We start from the raw sequence: 14,601 nt of genomic DNA, 5'->3' as shown, positions 1-14,601 counted from the left end.
TTTCTCTTTGTACTGAGACAAAATACCAGACACCCAAAGTTAAAGGGGAAGGGGTTTATCTGGCTTACTGTTTGTAGAAGCTGACTCCAAGGCAGGAATGACAAACAAGCATGGCAGAGCAGAAACAACATGGTGCACACAAGGCAGCAAAGGTGCCACTTTTGTTTTATTCACACTACTTAGGGCAGGTAGCACTCGCACCCTTAAGCCTAGTGCACTTGAGCCTAACATTGCATCATGAATCAATTCCAGCTTTACATACTGTAGATCAATCCTATGACAACATAAGGCTTTGGGGGGATTTCTAGACCAAAACCGTAACACCAGCTTTCCTATTTTTAGGATCATTTTGGCTATAATGGATCCCTTATATTTGCCACTTTGTAGCCACCTTGGCTAATGGGATGAGCCTCCAGCTGCCCCTTGAAGAAGTTTCCTATGGCCAGGTGGAAAGCAGTGAGAGGCCTAATGCTGAGGACATGACATCCAAAGATTACTACTTTGACTCCTATCCCCACTTCGGCATCCATGAGGAGATGCTGAAGGATGAAGTGCAGACCCTCACGTACCGCAACTCCATGTTTCATAATCAGCACCTCTTCAAGGACAAGGTGGTGCTGGATGTGGGCTCAGGCACAGGGATCCTCTGCATGTTTGCAGCCAAGGCAGGGGTCTGGAAGGTCATCGGGATGGAGTGTTCCAGTTTCTCTGATTATGCTGTGAAGATCATCAAAGCCAACAAGTTAGACCACATGGTTGCCATCATCAAGGGGAAGGTGAAGGAGGTGGAGCTGCCGGTGGAGAAGGTGGAAATTATCATTAGTGAATGGATGGGCTACTGCCTCTTTTATGAGTCCATGCTCAACACTGTGCTCTATGCCCCTGACAAGTGGCTGGAACCAGATGGCCTTATTTTCCCAGACGGGGCCACGCTGTACGTGAGGGCCATCGAGGACCAGCAGTACAAAGACTACAAGATCCACTGGTGGGAGAACGTGTATGGCTTTGACATATCCTGCATCAAGTACGTGGCCATCGCGGACCCCCTCGTGGACGTGGTGGACCAAAGCAGCTGGTCACCAGTGCCTGTCTCATAAAGGAGGTGGACATCTACACCATCAAGGTGGAAGACCTCACCTTTACCTCCCCGTTCTGTCTGCAAGTGAAGTGGAACAACTATGTGCACGCGCTGGTGGCCTACTTCAACATCGAGTTCACGCGCTGCCACAAGTGGACTGGCTTCTCCACCAGCCCCGAGTCCCCGTACACGCACTAGAAGCAGACAGTGTTCTACATGGAGGACTACCTGACAGTGAAGACAGGCGAGGAGATCTTCGGCACCATCGGCATGTGGCCCAAGGCCAAGAACAACTGTGACCTGGACTTCACCATCAACCTGGACTTCAAGGGCCAGTTGTGCGAGCTGTCCTGCTCCACTGATTACCAGATGCACTGAGGTGGCGCTCAAGACCTGTGGCATCCTTAGGCAGTTTTTGGGTCCCCCTTCCTCTCCCACAGATGGGGATTTTAGGGGCATGGGCTGGGGGAAGGGGGAGGGCAATCGTGTTTTTCATAACTTATGCTTTTATATGGTTGCATTTATGCCAATAAATCCTCAACTGGGATGGGGAGGCATGAATTTTAGGATGTGTTCATATTTGCAAAAAAAAAAAATCTTAAAAATCCAGCTAATAGTTTTGATAAAGTTGTATTTAATCTATAGATTAATTCAGTAAATAGTGTCATATAATGATATGAAGTTCTTTAATCCATATGCACAGGATATATTTATATTTAGGTCTTTAATTTCTTTCAGCATTTTGTAGTTGTATTAGTATTTTATATGCTTGTCCTAAGTAGTACTGATTATTCTTTTTAATGCTATTGTAAATTAAACTGTGTTTTTAATTTAGACTTTCAATCTTTTCATTGCTAACATGTAGAAGTACAACTAATTTTTGTACATTGGTCTTGTATCCTGCAATCTTTCTGGACTTGTTGATTAGTTCCGGGAGTTTTCTGGGTAGACTCTTAGGGATTTTCCATGAGGACAATTAAATAGTTACGTCACCTAACAGAGGTAAAAATGTTCATTCCTTCCCTACTCTGCTACCACCTCTCTCCACTGTCCAGAACTTCTGCCATTTGAGAATAAGAACACTGAGAATGGATTCTCCTGACAGGCTCCTCATAGTAAGGCAAAAGCATTCATCCCCTTATCATTGCACAGATGTTTTTCTTTTTCAGAAAGTTGTCTTTGGTGGAATGTTTTTATTATGAAAAAGACACAGTAATTTGGTAGTCCAGGAAGAAGAAGAAGAAGAAGGAGAAGGAGAAGAGGAAGAGGAAGAAGAGGAAGTGGAGGAGAAAGAAGAAGAAAACACTGAAATTCTATGTCCAGCAAAGCTGTCTTTAGGAATGAAGTTAACAGGAAAAGTAAAACCAAAAGAACTTGTACTACAGTACTACTTGTACATGTTGGCCTAAAGGAATTCTTTAAACAACAAGTAAATGATAAAATAAAGACTCTGAAATCATTGGGGAGAAAGAAGAAATATGAAAGGAGCAGAAATACAATAGAGTATCTTTTTTGCATGTTTTATAAATTATATTTGGTGATTGAAATGAAAATATAACTGTTTTTCTGTGGCACTATTCATCTGTGTCTGTCAGCTGAGGGAGGCATAACGAGAGTAAGGTGCATGTTCAAGGGAACCCTGTGCAGTCACGGAGAAGAATGGCAACCTATGTTCACAAGCACACAGAAGGGCCTCAGTTAGTTATGTTACGTGAGTTAGGCTGGACCCAGGAGACACATAACAAACACATGGTCTCACTCGTGTGAGGAACCTGGAGAAGGTGAAAGGAGGGTAGCGGCTCCTGAGGCCAGGAGAGTGGTGAGGGAGGGATGGCCAAGGCTGGTCAGTTAGATGGAAGCAAGGAGTGCTGGGAGCTGGTGCACAGCCAGTGTCTACAGATGAGGATGATGTGCTGTGTGCTTCAAAGAGATGGAAGGAGTTTCAAAGCTCTCAGCATGAAGAAATGACAAATGCTTGAGGGAGTCAATATGTTTAACCTGATTTAAACATTGCACAAGCTGGGCACGGTGGTACATGCCTTTAACCTCAACTCTCTGGAAGGCTAAGGCAGGAGAATCACAAATTTGAGCCCAACTTAGTACTTAGTGAGATCCTGGCTCAGAATTAAAAAAAGATCTGGTGGGGCAGGCATTTAGCTCAGTGGTTTTGCCTCCTGCCTTGCCAGTGTAAGGTCCTAAGTTTGATCCCCAGTACCAAAAAATAAAAAATAATTTTTTAAAAAAGATCTGGGGGTATGTCTCAATGCAGAAGGCTCCAAGTTCAATCCCCAGCACCACAAAAACAAAAAATTTAAAATTATACAATGTAAAGATGAATCAAAACATTGCATGGAATCCTATATATATTTATGTGTTCCTGTATCAATTATTACATACATTTAATTTTTTTAAAAGAAATAAACATGGAGAAAACAAAACACCCTAAATGGAAGGGGTGTTTGGTATCCATGTGTCACCCAGAGTCATTACTACTAAACTATCCCAGTGATGTACATCAGAGCTCCAAGCAGCCACTGTGAAACCAGACAGACAGAGGTGCAGTTCAAAATACTATAAGTAAAGCAAGACTGAACCTTTGCAGTGACTCACAGGATGGCAAGGACTTTTGAAACTTGAAGGTCCTTGTGTGTAGGCTTGGTCCCTCCCCTGCCTGTGGTGTTATTGGGAGGAGGTAGAGCCTGTAGGGGTTGGGGCCCAGTGGGAGGAAGTGAGGTCATTGAGGTGTGGCTTCGGCAGAGACACAGGGACCTGTCTTTCTCTCCCACTCTGCCTCCTGGCCACTATGAGGCTCCTGTGTAATGGGGGCTTAATGGCTGTGGACAGAAACCTGGTGTCCAGTTGGAGGCTGGGGTCCAGCCTGGGGTCTGGTGTGTACCAGGCCACCAGCATAGTTGGAAGTCCTCTGGGCTGTCATTCTGGGTAAGAGCTACTTCTTTCCAAAAGCACCCTGGGCATGAGAGTGAGGGTGACTTGCTGGCAGCCTTTCTTCAGCCCATTGAGTCCTTCCAACATGCCAGGCACCTGCTGGAAACATGGTCAGGACACCCTGAGCTTGAGCCTGAGACACAGCTCGGCACCCAGAGGTGCACCCAGGAGGACCAGGTGCCCAGAGAACACTGTTCTGGGGGAAGGGGCAGAGAGTGAGGTTTCCCTGAAAGGATTCCTGGGATGGAATCCCAGTGGCTAGGTTTGCCAGGCCTTGCTCAGCAAGAGCTCCAGGGTGAGTTGCTGACCCCCTTGGGTCTGACTTCCAGGCTTCACTCTGCACAGGCCCAGTATGGATGGCGGGGGGGGTCCTTTCCTGGGCAAGGCCAAGTCCCTCGTGTATTCAGTGACACTGCCTTCTTACAGACACTGTGAAAAGGCCTCCCTATTTTACAGCTGTATGATGAGGACTCAGGGAAGGCGGTGTGGGTGTGGAAGAGTGGCTGATGAGAGGGGGGATCGTGGGGAGGTAGTGGAGTGGGATCTCCTTGCTGAAAACGGGCAGCTCCTGGATGTTAGGTAGACAGGATAGAAGATCCTGATAGGAAAGGGATTCCTGGGGTCTCTGGGGGCAAGGGTCACATCCCAAAGAGTTTGGAAGCCACCCTTCCTGCCCAAAGCATTGTCATCATGACCCAGCTGGCTCTGTCCTGCCACAGTTTTCCTCAAGTCCCCCATGCAGGATGCAGGAGAATGTCAAAAGTCATCTGAAGACAAGGCTGTGCTGCATGTGGTGCTAACCCTTGTGTGGGGGGCTGGTGGCTCTGATTCTGGCAACAGCCACACCTCATATGTCTGAGCTTCTGGCAGCTACTCCAAAGGTCTGGAGACAAAGGTGAGGCTGAAGCCTCAAGTTGTTTACTACTCACTTTCCAGGCTAAGATTCAGGGCTGAGCATCCAAGACCAGGGGTTTTACAAGGGTCTACAGGCTTCTCGACACAGGCTGAGACTCGGGGCGGAAACTCTAGATGCTTTGCTAACAAAGCCAAACATCTGGATACTTAGAAAAAACAATTTTTAATGGAGCTTCTCGGGTTTCTTGGGTGTTTGGCCCATGCAGTCACACATATGCAGGGTGGCATAGAAGCCACATGGGTTTGCACACTTGACGATGTTGGACTAGAACAGCCGAGAGGAGGGTTAAGGTCTTCACTCTGTGCTTCTGGGCAATGATGACAGTGCATTTGCTATTGCACAGTGCTCTGCACTGCACTGATAATGGCTTGGGTGTGACAAATACGGGGCCTCTAAGGAGGTCCGCATGGATTAGCACACAGCTCCCCTCTCATTCAATCCTGGCGCATCTCAGGCTTTCCGTAACTCCAGCTGAGGAGTGGTATTTCCTCACAGTTCTGTGTAATGAGTGTTCCCAGGGCATGTGTCCTGTGACACCCAGGGTAATTAGGAGTGAGTGCCCGTAGACCCGGCTCCAGTGACTTCACTGGAGTTTGTTACCTCCAGGCTGTGGAGCAGTAGGGCCAATGGGGCTGGGATTGGGAGCTGGTGTGGACCATTTCCAAGGAGAGATGATGCAAAGAGGATGGAGGACACCATGCCTGGAGCCTTGGATGCTCACAAACATGTGGCTGCTGGCTCTGTGCCATCCATGGAGCATGGGAGGGGGAAGGCAGCACATTGCACGGTGTGAGTGAACGCAAGAGTCCAAACGCACACAGAGGCTGGAGAGGAAGCACCCTGGGTCAGCTCTGCTCTGCCCCAGGACATCTGGTCCCCCTTTCGGTATCCCTGTGGTGGAGACAGCAGGGATTATGAGAGACACTGCTGGGCCCTTTCCCCAATGCATCCTCCTTCTGATTATGGCTTTTATATGTTTGTTTGAACAAGTGAAAGGACATTTTATAACCAGGAGATTCTGGTTAGTCGTTCCTCAAGGTCTCCTAAACCTGAAATGACCTGAGTGAGAATATAAAGTCCCCGTCTCAGCCTTTGGTCCATCCGAAGCAGGCTTGGTTTGTATGCAGCCTGATACGGTATCTTGGGTCCAGGGTGGTCAAAGCCCATGGCTGGGTTCCCCGCCTCAACAGACAACGCACACTTGTCCATGGACTGAGCTGGGGGAGCGATGCCCCTCTGCCTCATTTGGCTCTCTCCAGCACTTTGGAATGAAAAGATGACCCTTGCTTTGTCCTTTTAACTTTGGCAGGCACATTTGGTCCTAAGTCTCTCTGGATTGCAACCCAAGCCCAGTTCTGCTACTGGACGAGTTGGCTACTTGGGTATTTTTTCGTCTTGGTCACCACCGGGCTGGTTGCTGCCATCACCTCATTTCACAGGTTGCCCCTCTTTTTTTTCCATCAGCCTGCTTGCAGCACCCTACCTGTATATCCTGGAGTCCTAAAACTAAGCAGCTTTTCCCATGTCTTTCCCTGTTCTGGCACAAATCACTCTTTCAGTTACTTTTGTTTTCAGATAAATTAGACTGCCTCCCTCCCCCAGCCCCCAGTTGGGCTTAGGTGACCCTTGACTTGAGCACTTCACTCCATTCACATATACATAATTATGTATTTTTCTTGCACCCTCAGGCCATCCTTAGGCACTAATGTTCCAGATACCCAACACCTCCAGCCTCCTGTTTATGTCTTTCCTGCACAGGTACAAGGGGAGTGGGTGGTGCCTTGTACACCTGCTGACCTTTTCCTCCAAAGAGAAAACAAGAAACCTGGCTCAGGATGTCTAAGGATGTGGTAGGCAGGGTGAATGACCCAGCAAATGGGGTAGGGAGGCAGTGAGACATGATAGAGTTAGGCCCACAGTCTCCCCAGGCCTCTGCCCATCACCCCCACTTCCAAGGACAGCCTGGTTTTGGCCTCCATGGATACTGTATCCTGGGCCTGCTCAGATTCATACCAGGCCATATGAGAGCCCAGGATATGCACGCTGGCCTCACCACCGTCACGCAACTTATGATTACCTTAAAGCTGAGAAGCACAGATCAGAGGCATCTCCTCCCACTTGATTCTGTTAAGTGTGGATATCAGGAAACAAACCCAGACTTCTGATCATCCCAGGCTCAATCTGAGCTTGTGAAGGGTTTATCCTTTGGAGCTCAGGGACCCACCATGACTGTGTCTGTTGGGACTATGAATGAGGCCCAGAGAGGGACTCTGAATGGCTTGTGGGGATTTATGGGGTTCCAGACCACAGATCCCATAAACAAAGATGCAGAGGCCAGAGCCACATGAGAGAACCAGTCATTAGCGGCAGCTTAGCGGGAGCTGTTGTCAGTTGTGTTCCCTAGGCCAAGGCTGTGCACCTCTGTTAGCTGGTGTTCCCGCCCCCACCATCCCTCCTCAGTCCCACACTTCAGGCAGCAGAGTGGCCTCCTGCAGGATGTCCTTAGCATTCCTACACAGGTAGCATGGTTTGTGGGTGAGCGGTTCTGATGACTCCTTGGATCCTCGGATCCAGTCAGGGTGGTGTACACTAGGGCCCTGAGGACCCTGCTGCATGTCCCTTGGCTATGACGGCATGAGACTGACCTGGGAGACTCTGGGGCAGGGCTTTTAATGGTGCCCTGCTGCTGCTGGGCTCCTGTGGTGACCGGAGTGGGGAAGCACAGGAAGAAGTGAGCACAGCATGGCAGCATAGGGTGAATGTACTGGCGATGGCAGGAACACTTGATGGCACATCACAGGGAGAAATCATGGCCACAGGCTGAAACGTCCGAGTAGGAGTGTGTTACAGAGACTTCATAGAGTCTCCATGGTCCACAGGTGGAGAATGAATTAACCTAGTGGCTTAAATTAGTATCTGTGGTCCCTTAATATCCTATGGATCGATCAGGTGTCTCCTCCAGCTTGTACTGGACAGGACACAAGGACAGCTAAAGCCATCTGAGACCTGGGATCGTGACAGGGGACTCTTGGTCCTCATGGTGGCCTGGTGGCCAGGTTCTAAGAGGGGAGAAGCAGCTCCAGAAGAAGTAAGTGCAGTATCTCCATCACTGTCACCTTCCATTGGTCAGAGCAGGTGACCCAGGCATTTGGGCAGCCCAGGGGCACAGGAAGAGGTCTCTGCAGGGCTCTGCTTCTTCTGGCCTGGGCAAGCTTTTCTGGCCAGTTGGCACCTCTGCCCAGGGCAGCAGTCAGAACCAGGGATGCACAGCTATGCTATTCTTCAGAATGGGGCCAGACACACACTGGATTATTTGTAGGATACTTTGTTCTGAAGAAAGAGGAAGCTATGTGATCTTGTCTGGGATCAGCAGTTTGCAGACAACAGAATTCTCATTTAACCTCACTAATCGTACTTTTGTATCTTTATTCTCTTGCTAAAATTCAGTAACTCCAATAAAATCACTCATTTGCTTTATCTTGCAGCACTTAAGCATGGTGTCAGAACAGCAGCCCCACAACTATCATCTTAGGCAATGTGATTACTGAAACATTCACATTCCCCCAATCTTACTGATAAAAAAAGTAATGTACAACAGGGCAGGCCTTTGTCTGTTGCCAAGCCCCCCCCCATTTTTTTGCCTTACGATGTTCTGTTTAAGCAATGTAACTGTGCTGGAAAGCAGTGTAACACCTTTGTGCTCCATGATGTTTGTACCTAAATTTTCAAGAATGTTCTGTTAACTTTGCCAATCTGCCTCAATGAGAAGGCTTGCCTAATAGGTAGCCTCACCCCTATCCCAAAGATCTCTATATAAGGCTACTTGCATTTCTGTTCGGGGCTCAGCCTTCAGAGTATTAACTCCTTTGAGTCTGCCTGCAAAATAAAGAATCCCTCCATCTCTCCGAGTCCCACTCAACTTCTTCCCTGCAAGAGATTTTCCAGAGTGTAACACTTGGGCGTAACACTTGGCTGCAACAAAAAGCTATAACATTTGGCTGTAATGCTGAGCTGTTGCAATTTGATGTAACACTATGGCCTTTCCACTGTGAGTTTATGCCACAAGTCAGTACAATTAGATGCCCTTCTTTCCCCCAGGTTTTTTAGATATTGCATAATTCAAATTTAATCATATTCTACTTATACAGAAGAACTATGAAGTGCATCCACCAAAAGCAAGTGTATTGAAGAAGTCTAACTCTATTCTTATTCCCTCAACCATGCCCTCTTCCTCACCAAATTGTAATCTTTTATTTATTTATTTATTTTTTTGTTTTGTTTTGTTTGGTACTGGGGCTCAAACTCAGGTCTTTGTGCTTGTGAGGCAGGTGGCACAACCACTGAGCTAAATCCCTGCCCCGTAATCTTTTATTTTTATTTTTTTACCATAAAATTTACCAATTAACAATGTTGAACTGTGCTGCTCCCTAGCACCATCACCACTATTCATTCTCTCAATTTGTCATCATCTTGCTATGAAACTTGGCATCCATTAAATAAGATCCATAGCCTCCTTCTTCCTACCCAAGTAACTGTTTTCTATTCTGTGTCTCTGATAATTTGCCTGCTCTGGGTCTGCAGGTCTGGTGGAGCCCTGTAGTCCTGTGCATTTCTTGGGTTGCAGCCACATAGTAGCATGCACGAGAACGTCATTCCTCTTGGAGGCTGTTGTGGTCCAGCATATGCATGCACCACATTTAGTTCATACGTTATCTGTCATAAATATTGGAACTGTTTCCACCTCTGGTACTGTGAATAGTAAACCTTTTATTTAACATCACTGTGAGATCACATGTAGACAAAAGAAATAGTACAGAAGACTCTTGTATACCCTTTATTCAGGCTCCCCCAAAGGTAATAAAGTGCAAAGTACAATCAGGATACAACAAAGCCCAATGCATGCGATGTGATGCTGTGATGTACAACGCAACACCTATTGCAACAGAGCAATAGGTTGGACCAGCAATGATAAAGGGCCCACTGTGGCACTCGTGCCATGGGTTTTCCATCACAGCCAGACACCAACACCAGTAACATCAAAATAGGGAATCTCCATCACCAGCAATGTTCTTCACACTGTCCCTTTATATGTTCCTGCTGCTTGCATCCTTCTCAATCTCTGGAGCCCACTGTCTTCCAGGCCTAGAACTGTCACATCAGGAGTGCTGTAACCTTTGGGGATTGGCTTTTTCCATCTGGTATCATCCTCTCAGGATCAACCTCAACTCTTACACTCGTGACTAATCATTTCCTTTTTATTGGCAAGCAGTGATGCATGGTGTGGGTATAGCTCCGCAGTTCACCTTCACTCTCTGAAGGGTACTTGGGCTACGGCAAGTGCTGTTGTGACCAAAGGTACTGTGGAAAAAGCCCATACACAAGTTTTGGATGCATAGAAACCTCCATCCATCTGGGGTAAACATCATAGGTACAATTTGTGGGCTGCATGGCAAGGTACATATTTAATTTCCTAAGATGCTGCCAGAGTGCTGTCCAGAGTGGCCTTGACATCTAATATCCCCATGGGCAATGTCTGACACCCAGTTCTCTGTGTCCTCAGCAGCATTCGGTGTTCTTATTATGCTTTACTTTCCGTGCTGGTGGCTTCTTGTGATGCTCACGGTGGCTTATAATTTGTGTATCTTTAACAGTGAATGATGGCAAGTGCCTTTTCAGCTGCTTTTTCTTCCATCCATTTATCCTCTGTAGCAAAACGCTCTTGTCTTCAACCCATTTTCTAATTAAATTGTTGTTTCCTTTTCCTTCTGAGGTATCCAAGTCCCGACATCAGCTGCAGGTTGGGTTTGCACTTCACATACTCATTTTCCATACTCTGAACAGAGTCATCCAGAGAGCAAAGGTTTCCTGTATCACAAAGTCCTGCTATTTATTTATTTATTTATTGAGACAGGGTCTCACTATGTAGTTGAGACTGACCTGGAACTCACTATGTAACCCAGGCTGGTCTCCGACTCTCAGTGATCCTCCTGCTTCAGCCTCCTGAGTGCTGGGATTACAGGCATGCACCACCACACCCGGCTTTATTTTTATTTTCTAAATTGTGCTTTTGATGTCAGTTCTTTGTCTATTACTAGTTTCTGAAAATTTTTCCCTAATACTTTTTTGAAAGTTTTATAGTTTACATTTTGTTTTTGTTTTTTCAAGACAGGGTCTCACCATGTGGTAGTTAAGGCTGGCCTTAAACTCACTATGTAGCACAAGCTGCACTATAACTTGAAGTGATCCTCCTCCCTCAGCCTCCCAGTGCTAGGATTATAGGCATGTACCACCAAGGCTGGTAGTTTACATACTTTTAATCGTTCCAGCTGACATTTATGTTTTAGATCGCAGTGAAGCCAAATGTGATCACGGTAGTCAAATCTATGCTTTTGTCTTGGGGTGGCTGGAAGGTGATCAAATATTTTTTACCGCTCATCTCTGTATTGAGAATGTGGAGGAGAGGAGGAAAAGATTCTTGGATCAAAGTGGTATTTCAAATGCTCAACTTTTTCCTTCAAATATGCATTTTTAGCAGGTACACATGTTGAACTCCCACACTAGTCTTTAAACACTTGAAGAACATTAATTTTTTGTCCAATATCCAATCATCACTAATGATAATATAGAAAAGATATATGACAGATTTTCTGTATATTTATTTTAAGATTTTTTATAGTCTGTTTATTATTTGGAAGATATATAGTCTTCTTATTATTCATAATCTAGTAAATCAGGGAAGTGAGGTTGTTCATTTTAATAAAAAAATTAAGTTTTCTCCTAATTTGTGTTCTATTTCCACTTGTGTTGCTGCCTTTTACTGTTTGTTTACTTCCCCAGGAGTAGTGTGGGATTTATGTTGAAATGCATATTGTATACATGTACAAAATAGCTGAAGCCCAACGATGATCTCAGAATTGTATAATTTTAAATTCTTGAAAATTCTCTGAGATAGAACTGAATAACCTTTTTTATTGGTCCACGTGTGCAGTACATAATGATTACATTCCTTGTGTGGAGTTGGTAAATATACATAACGCATCTTAATTCCTTTTTCATCCTCTTCCCTCCCTGCGTCTCCCTCCATCTCTTTACATCGACAGTTATGTCTATGGTCCATTTCCGGTTCACTTTTGTGTAAAGTATGAGGTATGAGGTCCAGGCTTGGTTTCTTTTGCTCCAGTACTATTTGCTGCAAACAGGGACTAACCAATCTTGTGGTGCTTCCTATCTCAAATTGCTTCTGTGCCCTCCTCTTGTGGAAGCATAGCTATATTTGTGATTGTGGGCCACCTGACCTGTTCCACTGATCCCTGCCAAACCCATAGAATCTCACCCACTCTTAGCTATATAAACCCTAAAAGTAGACAGGTTCCTCTCATTCTGTTCTTTTTCACAATTACTTCAGCTTTATAGTTCTGCTACCTTTCCAAACTATAAAATAGGTTTCGTTACATCTGAAATAGTTGTGGTAGTTTTGATAGGAATCGTGTTAGACCCATGCATCAGATGTAGGGACTGACATTTTTACTAGTAGGATCTTCTCACCCAGAAAATTAATAGGACTCTCTATTTCTTTAGACTTTCTCTGATCTGCTTCATTAGAATTTTGTAGTTTCCAGCATACATATTTTTTGTGTATTTTGTTGCCTTTATGCGTATTTTTGATGAGTTATAAATGGTAATGTATTTTTAATTTTTGGTTTCCATGTGTGAATTGTTACTTTGTAGAAACACAACTCATTTTTGTGTTTATCTTGTGTCCTGTTGCTTTGCTGAACTCATTATTAGTTTTAAAGTTTTTTGATAGATTGAAATTCTTTCTCTAGACAATCACACCGTATAAAAATAGGAAGAGATACTTATTCCTTTCTGACCCGTATTCCTTTTATGTTCGTTTGTTACCTTTTCCCCTACAGAAAAAGGGTGCAGTGCTGTGCTGGATAGAGTGACTGGTAGAACCTGCTCGTCTTGTCTCCATGCTCATGGGGAGATGGGGAGATGTGTCAGTCTTACTCTCAGTAAGATGCTGGCTGGAAGGTTTTTGTGGATCGCCTTTATCATGCTGAGGAAGTTTTCTCGTATTCCTAGTGTTTTGTATTTTTTTAGAATGTTTGCATGGACAGATGTTAGATATTTTTGAATAATCTCTTGCACAAATTGCCCTGGTCATGTGATTTCTCCGCTTTGCCATATTGCGATGGTGGATTGTGCTGACTGATTTTCTAGTAGTATCTGTGTGTGTCCTCGTCTTCTTCTTGGATAAGCACAATGCACACGCCTTCATGCCTGTCTGTCCACATCTCGTTCTGAGAGCCCATGGGAACCATATGGAGCTCACGTCCGTGTCTCTGCTGCTTAGACGACTCCAGTGTGTTGCTGAGTGAGGGCCATTGCCTCAGGTGCCAACTGCAGCCACATGTACTCACAGCAGTCTCCTCCTCCTGCCAATAGCACCATTGTGGGCAGCCTGACCCAATTCCCACATCTTCTCATGTACTTACGACCTTTGGGAAGCCACACCATTGGCTTCCTCTGCATGGCAGCTCTTTAGATTCTTGTGATAAATACATTGAGAAGGTGTGGACTTCAACCTTAATAAAAATGCTACTTGCATTGACAACTTGTTCCGGTGTAGTGTAAACCAAGTTAAGTGAGCTCAACTGACTTGGTTTGCATCTCTATTACCTAATAGCTGTCATCATGTGTGTGATCATTAATTTCTGGGCACTGTGTTCATTGCTTTACTTATTTCACAAGGCAGTGAGGTCATTATTGAAACTTATTTACAGACAGTGCTTCAGAAGGAGGGAGAGAGAGGTTAAGTGCACAGAGAGCACAGTACGGGTGCAAGGTGTGATTTGCCTGATGGAGAAACGCATGCTTTTTCTCTCATTTCTTGCCTTCTGTCTCAAAGAGAAATAGCCCTGCCTACCTTTCAAGATGTTTCAAGAATCAAGTGAAGTAATAGCTATGAAAGCATTGTTAAGCCATGACTTTCAAAGTCCATGCTTGTTATTATAACCCATTTATTTTCCTGGGGGAATGTGCAGGGCTGGACACCAGTGTCCACCCTCATCCTGACATCCAGTAACTGCCCTCTTCTCGAGATGTCTTCCACATTCATGCCACAGTCCCCATGCCATGGAGTCATGACATCAATTTCCCAACAGTCACCATCCCCCCGTGGTCTTCTAGACTACTGGTAATAGAGACCTAGATACCCCTCCTGTGCAACCCCCAAATTTGCAAGAAGCCATGTGGGTGAAGCTCAGGGTGTTCCGGGAAAGGAGAGGATTAAGGGGGCAACCCAGGAAGCAGAAGGATGCGAACCAGGCTCTCAGTCTTGAGCTGCAGCCATGACTCACCAAGGATCTTTTCCTACCCACTCTCCATGAACCAGACAACCACCAGGGAAAGATCACAGTTCCCGGAGATAAGGTCAGGCTGCTCAAAGCAGAACTCAGATTAACCCAGGATCCATTCCCTGTGAAACACTGAACTCACAGCGATTGTGTGCCAGATGTCATCTGCAAAAGGAGAAAGAAACATGACAGTTTAAGCAAATTGGGGAGGAATAAATAGGCAAAAGGTTCGTCTCAATTAGAACAGTCTGTTATTGTCTCTGCTGCTCAGATGGGCTCTTCATTTTTCACATGTTAAA

At 45.5% G+C, this 14,601-nt stretch overlaps 1 protein-coding gene across 1 annotated transcript; it reads left to right on the top strand.

Moving 5' to 3' along the window:
- Positions 1–374: 374 nt before the first annotated feature.
- LOC104861236 (protein arginine N-methyltransferase 1-like) lies at positions 375–1,456 on the top strand (the record flags this gene model as incomplete). Its single annotated transcript, XM_033763901.1, is given in 2 exon segments — positions 375–1,059; positions 1,062–1,456. Coding segments are annotated over 2 exon segments (1,080 nt in total), but the record flags the coding sequence as incomplete, so codon positions are not given.
- Positions 1,457–14,601: the final 13,145 nt, after the last annotated feature.

Source organism: Fukomys damarensis, unplaced genomic scaffold, assembly GCF_012274545.1.
Source record: "Fukomys damarensis isolate Sample0158 unplaced genomic scaffold, DMR_v1.0_HiC HiC_scaffold_1, whole genome shotgun sequence".
Taxonomy (NCBI): domain Eukaryota; kingdom Metazoa; phylum Chordata; class Mammalia; order Rodentia; family Bathyergidae; genus Fukomys; species Fukomys damarensis.
This window is presented reverse-complemented; position numbering and strand designations above follow the sequence as displayed.